This window comes from Babylonia areolata, chromosome 27, assembly GCF_041734735.1.
Source record: "Babylonia areolata isolate BAREFJ2019XMU chromosome 27, ASM4173473v1, whole genome shotgun sequence".
Classification (NCBI taxonomy): Eukaryota; Metazoa; Mollusca; class Gastropoda; order Neogastropoda; family Buccinidae; genus Babylonia; species Babylonia areolata.
In genome coordinates, this window is record NC_134902.1 from 6,794,625 (window position 1) to 6,802,124 (window position 7,500).

General features: G+C 42.0%; 1 protein-coding gene across 1 annotated transcript in view; it reads right to left on the reverse strand.

Moving 5' to 3' along the window:
* Positions 1-7,500, reverse strand: part of LOC143301471 (xanthine dehydrogenase-like) — a 71,153-nt gene that overhangs the window by 34,503 nt on the left and 29,150 nt on the right. Inside the window, exons 15-19 of the mRNA XM_076615782.1 lie at positions 5,341-5,499; positions 3,969-4,091; positions 3,307-3,405; positions 1,576-1,633; positions 919-1,071 (exon numbers count right to left, since the gene is read on the reverse strand). Coding sequence (XP_076471897.1) covers positions 919-1,071; positions 1,576-1,633; positions 3,307-3,405; positions 3,969-4,091; positions 5,341-5,499 — 592 coding nt within the window. The remainder of the gene's footprint in view (positions 1-918; positions 1,072-1,575; positions 1,634-3,306; positions 3,406-3,968; positions 4,092-5,340; positions 5,500-7,500) is intronic.

The following is a 7,500-nucleotide window of genomic DNA, read 5'->3' on the forward strand; positions in this document are numbered from 1 at the left end:
AGGACAAGAATCAGACCCCTGCCGGTGTCTGCACTAGTGGGTCACGGTTAAGTATGTGTAGTTAAATATTGTTTTTCCTCCAGACTACACACTGACACACCCGGAAACGCCACAGCAGTTAGTTTTTTTACGTTGCCAGTTATGCACATGTAGAAATGTGAAACACGTTTCAATGAGAGGAATTTTAACCCCAGAGCAGTACTTGGGAGCAGGGCTTAATACGTTAACTCTTTCACCACCAAGTTTCTGTGAGAAAAACACTCCCCAGCGCCAAATATTTCAGAAATGATGCTTTCAGTCACAGGCTTCGGTTCATGTCAAAACATCACCACAGACTTGTTCACTTTGAACTCGGTCGGGGGGCAAAGGTTAGTCATTGTTCTATTGGCGGGAAAATGGCTGCAGCTGTCGATACAATGTGAAAAATCAACATGATCCCTCAATGTCGACAGACGTTGCCTGTTGCGGTGCACGGTCTAGTCAACAAAAGTCACCGATGGCAGTGAAAGAGTTAATAAGAGGGGTAGTGCATGGGCGCAGGATTTAATGAGTTAATGCTGAAGAAGAAGAAGAAGAAGAAGACTGATTAATTGAATCTTTAATGGGTAAAGAATTAGGCGCAGTATAAGCCTTTTTTCAATTCTGCCCATTTAACAACACAAAATATAAAAATAAACAACGACACAAAACATAGAAATAAAGAAATAAAATAAAATAAAATAATAAGAACGACGAATAAGAATAGTAATTGGAACAGTCTATTAAAAATAACAAAGCAATGAAAAGAACAACTGGTACATTATCATGTATGTACGTACACACACACACACACACACACACACAGAATGCAGAAGAAGAAGAAGCAGAAAACCCCAAACATCACTCACACCCACACCACCAACACACAGACAGCCTCACCATCAGGGTTGCCGACGACCAAGGGGTCTGGGACGGCGTCAGGGAAGAAAGATTTCTGCTGAATGGCCGTTCTCATGTCCAGCAGAGGGGCCTTGACATTCTTGTACGTGACCTTCACCATGGCGGCGGCAGACTCCGCCGTTAGGGCGTCAGCTGTGGTCAGTATGTGAGGGGAGACAAAAAATGTGAGTCTGGTTTTATGGTGTGTGTGTGTGTGTGTGTGTGTGGGATGCAGGAGACGTGTGCATGTAAGTAATGTGCGCATGTGGTGTGTGGGGATAGGGGGGAAAGTATGTGTGTGTGTGGTGTGTGTGTGTGTCATGGGTGTGTGGGTTGGGGGTAGGATGTGGGGGTGGGGGAGAGGTGTATGTGTGTGTGTGATGTGAGTGTGTGGTGTGGGTGAGGAAGGCATGTGTGCATGTGTGTAGTGTGTGCGGGTGGGGGGATAGTGTATGTGTGGTGTGTTTGCAGTGCTTGTGTGCGTGAGAGAGCGGAGTTTTTCAGAGACAAGCAAACACAGAAGCGCAGAAACATACACATTCTGAGGGGGGTTTTCCACTGTCCCTCCCACACTTAGACCTCAGAGGAACACTCTGGAGGTTTCCCCAACATCACGAACAACAAAAAAATCCCTCAGGAATCAGACAAAATCCTCACCAGCCACAATTAGTCCCACCGGCTGCCCAGCATACAGGATCTTCCCACTGCTGAAAATCTGTTGGAGGAAAGAAACAAGTGTAACCAGCACTGATTTATTCTCTCTCTCTCTCTCTGTCTGTCTCTCTTTCTCTCTCACTCTCTCTCTTTCTTCTTTGACTGATTCACAGTTATCAGTATTATTTTCCTCTGGGTAAAAGCTATCATTATCACTTTCCACCAGTGTATTAATATTTGGATTATTTTTTGTTTGATTTATTGACATAAGTATCATTTTCCTCTGGTTTATTAATATCAATATTTTTTTTCCATTGTTTTTTCTATTATCAGTATTATTTTCCTCTGGCTTATTGATATCAGTACTATTTCCCTTGTATTTATTGATATCAGTACCAATTTTCTCTGAATTATAATATTAGTATCATTTTCACTGATGTCTTATTTTCAGGTATCAAGCCTTATTTTCCTCTCATTTTATTGATATATGCATCATTTTCATTTTTTGATATCAGTACCATTTTTGACTCACTTGTGTAAACAAAGTGAGTCTGTTTTAACCCGGTGTTCAGTTGTCTCTGTGTGTGTGTGTGTGTGTGTGTGTGTCTGTGTCTGTGTGTCCGTGGTAAACTTTAACACTGACATTTTCTCTGCAAATACTTTGTCAGTTGACACCAAATTAGGCATAAAAATAGGAAAAATTCAGTTCTTTCCAGTCATCTTGTTTAAAACAATATTGCACCTCTGGGATGGGCACAAAAAAATAAAGAATGAAGACTAATTATATGCAAACTGCATTTACTGTTATATTTATATTTTTTGTATTCTCTAAACTTGGCACTTTGATCTGATATTCTGACCCAACAACAAAAGCAGTCATTATTATTATTTTCTGTTCAAACAGGAACTTCTTTTGCTCAGCATGGAAGTTTTATTTATTTTGCAAACGTTTTTGGTGCAGATAGTAAAAACGGGAAATTACTCTGTAATTAATGCTAGGGGACTTAATTTACTTTAAACTGATCTTTCTCATCTTAAACATTACATTTTGAAATTATACTCAATACATAAAAAGCTTGGATTTTTTTTTTTTTTAAGTGTATCACAAGTGAGTCTTGAAGGCCTTGCCTCTCTTGTCTCATTTTCTATCAGCAGAGACGACAACCCCTGTCAAGTGTTTGTAGAAACAATCAGAAAATTTGGTAGGAACATTTTGAATTTGGTAGAAACACTCCGAGCCACAAAAGCAAACGGACACAGACGCTGTTTGACCGAGATGCAGCAACTTGATTCAACCACATTCTCTCTTGGTCAGGTGAACGATTAAGCTGACTGGTCCACTCAATACTGTTTCAATGTAAACACGCATGCGATCAGCTGAGCATCATCACGTGAGACCAAGGTGAGTGGTGACTGCTCTGGCCGTGTGATCCATAAGTCAAGAGCATCCCGGTAATGTTATGACAAAAAAGCATGTGACAATGCTATGTAGTCGAAAATGAACTCGCAGAACAATTTTGACATTAGCCTAACATCAGAACATACTGCGATCAAGCGTAGCAGCAAAATCATAACTGTTGGCATCTCTGCATCAGTGTTATTTTACCCTTGTTTACTGATATCAGGGCAACTAGTCATGAAGCATAACATCAAGATTCACCCACACACACCTCCTCAAGCAAACAGAAAGCAAAACTTCCTGGAACAAATTTTAAACAGGACTGTGCTGCCTACCTCCTCCTTTGTCGTGTACACCGCTGGTGGCATGAAGTTGTTGTCTCCCCCTGTCGGGAAATCGGCAGCAGAGATAAACTTGTACACGCCACTCATACCCTGAAAAGACAATATACTTTAACCCTCTGCCTCCCGGATGGATTTCTATTTTTTTGCCAATAAATCACCAAATCAAACAACAACAAAAAAGCTATAAAAAAAAAATCAAATGTATATAAAAGTAACTGTTTATTGAAAGAAAATGAACGGATGTTTATGAACGTGTGAGGTGCTGGTGCATGAATTATGCAAGTGGAGTGTGTACAGCACATCGAGTTACATTAATTAAGCAAGGTCTTCATCATCGGTCTTGTAACTCCGGGCGGGGTTGTGGACGCACCACTGATGACTGACAATCTTCCGCCATCTGTCTTGGTCGTGGGCTGCTCTCTGCAGTTCAGCGAACGACAGGCCTGTCCACTCCTGGATGTTATCTTCCCATCTTCTTCTGTCTGCCTCTTCCAGTCTTCCTCTCGGCACTGTGCCTTGCAGGATGGTTTTTGCCAGACCTGATGATCTTGTGCTACAAATCCCATCAAATGTGATACACCACATTACGCAAGGTTCATGGGCAATACAAGAACCGTTCGTGATCATGCATTACCATCGTTATCGCCACTCACCAGAGCAGCCGAGGGATCGATGTGCAGGATGTCAGCGTTGGCCACGTCACTGATGACAAAAGCAGCATACACCTCTTTCTGGATGAGGCTCTCGTCATCCAGGTAACGAATCTCTCCACTGGTCTGTGAGATAAAACAACAGGTAACTTTCTTCCTTAAAGTACAGTACAGTACAATAAAATACAATAAATCTTAATTCATAGTCAACCATTTGGAAATTAATTGTGCATCCACAGGCTCGTCATTCACCCAACACAACATCTCATCCCATAGCCAATTCCAACACACATACACACACACAACATGACAAAGGTTGGATCAAAAAGCTACATATATAAAGCGAAATACACACAAGCAAGTAATACAAGACAGCAGATTCATTTTCCACACACACCCCTAACGCCCCTCCACACACACACACACACACACCCCTAACGCCCCTCCACACACACACACACACACACACACCCCTAACACCCCTCCACACACACACACACACACCCCCCTAACACCCCTCCACACACACACACACACACCCCTCCACACACCCCTCCACACACACACACACACACACACACACACACACACTCACACACTCACACAATTTATAGAGTAACATGTATATCAAGAAACACATTTTAAGAATAAGTTACGCTTCTATAAAAACATTATAAATTATCAAGAGGCAGCTTAATTTTTTTTTAATTCAATACAGAAAAAAAGACATGTTCAAAAACAGCATGTACATTAACACAGAATAACATGATAGTTAAATCATGATACTGAACAAACACTGTAAAACATAACAGCATGTACCTTAACACAGAATAACATGATAGTTAAATCATGATACTGAACAAATACTGTAAAACATAACATCATGTAAAACATAACAGCATGTACATTAACACAGAATAACATGATAGTTAAATCATGACACTGAACAAACACTGTAAAACATAACAGCATGTACCTTAACACAGAATAACATGATAGTTAAATCATGACACTGAACAAACACTGTAAAACATAACAGCATGTACCTTAACACAGAATAACACGATAGTTAAATCATGACACTGAACAAACACTGTAAAACATCCTTATTTGTTTCAGCTTCAGGTTCTCCATAAGGCATACTGGGTTCAGATAATCCATACACACTACACCACATCTGCTAGGCAGATGCCTGACCCAACATGCTAGTCAGGCCTTGAGTGCATGCATATATAATTATTTGTGTGCTTATCAGAAAGGATTTCTTTTACAGAATGTTGGCAGGGGAACAAAACGTAATACAATGCCATACAACATGAAACAATACAACACAACAGACACACTGCCGATGAAAACTGGCACAAAAATGACGTACTTGGTAGGTAGCATCTCTCTTGGTCATGGGCTCCGTCAGTGGCCACTCCGCCCTCTGTGTTCCGAAGGACTGTTTTCCTGACGACACTGGACGCTCCAAGCTGAAGGCACCACTGAGATACCGAGGATTCACCACCGAGGGACACACTTGTAGCACAAACTGCACAGTGTCAAACACATCCACACACTTGTAGCACAAACTGCACAGTGTCAAACACATCCACACACTTGTAGCACAAACTGCACAGTGTCAAACACATCAACACACTTGTAGCATAAACTGCACAGTGTCAAACACATCCACACACTTGTAGCACAAACTGCACAGTGTCAAACACATCCACACACTTGTAGCACAAACTGCACAGTGTCAAACACATCCACACACTTGTAGCACAAACTGCACACCGTCAAACACATCCACACACTTGTAGCACAAACTGCACACCGTCAAACACATCCACACACTTGTAGCACAAACTGCACACCGTCAAACACATCCACACACTTGTAGCACAAACTGCACACTGTCAAACACATCCACACACTTGTAGTACAAACTGCACAGTGTCAAACACATCCACACACTTGTAGCACAAACTGCACAGTGTCAAACACATCCGCACACTTGTAGCACAAACTGCACACCACCAAAAACATCCACACACTTGTAGCACAAACTGCACACCGTCAAACACATCCACACACTTGTAGCACAAACTGCACACTGTCAAACACATCGACACACTTGTAGCACAAACTGCACACTGTCAAACACATCCACACACTTGTAGCACAAACTGCACACCATCAAACACAACACACTTGTAGCAAAAAACTGCACACTGTCAAACACATCTACACACTTGTAGCACAAACTGCACACTGTCAAACACATCCACACACTTGTAGCACAAACTGCACACTGTCAAACACACTTGTAGCACAAACTGCACACTGTCAAACACATCCACACACCTGTAGCACAAACCGCACACCGTCAAACACATCCACACACTTGTAGCACAAACCACACAGTGTCAAACACATCCACACACTTGTAGCACAAACTGCACACCGTCAAACACATCCGCACACTTGTAGCACAAACTGCACACCGTCAAACACATCCGCACACTTGTAGCACAAACTGCACACCGTCAAACACATCCACACACTTGTAGCACAAACTGCACACCGTCAAACACATCCACACACTTGTAGCACAAACTGCACACCGTCAAACACATCCACACACTTGTAGCACAAACTGCACACCGTCAAACACATCCGCACACTTGTAGCACAAACTGCACAGTGTCAAACACATCCACACACTTGTAGCACAAACTGCACACTGTCAAACACATCCACACACTTGTAGCACAAACTGCACACTGTCAAACACACTTGTAGCACAAACTGCACACTGTCAAACACATCCGCACACTTGTAGCACAAACTGCACACTGTCAAACACATCCGCACACTTGTAGCACAAACTGCACACTGTCAAACACATCCACACACTTGTAGCACAAACTGCACAGTGTCAAACACATCCACACACTTGTAGCACAAACTGCACACCCTCAAACACATCAACACACTTGTAGCACAAACTGCACACTGTCAAACACACTGACACACTTGTAGCACAAACTGCACACCCTCAAATACATCAACATACTTGTAGCACAAACTGCACACCCTCAAACACATCAACGCACTTGTAGCACAAACTGCACACTGTCAAACACACTGACACACTTGTAGCACAAACTGCACACTGTCAAACACACTGACACAATTCGAGATACACATACAAATAAATGCGTTGGGATTTTTCATGCGCATAGTTATTTTATTATGCACTATTGTATATGTTTCATGCGAGGCGCTTGGAGCCCATCATTATTGGAGCTCTTATAGCATATGTCTTAATTACCAAGTGTACAGGAATACTGGGGGGGTGGGGATAGTACATAACAAGGTACGAACATAAATCCAGAATCATACACAAACACAGATACAGTAGAAATTAGGATACATACAAGTGCATATCAATATAAAAACTTGTGCATACTCACACATGCACGAACTACACACACACACACACACACACACATGCACTCACACACACACACACGTTTGAACAGAA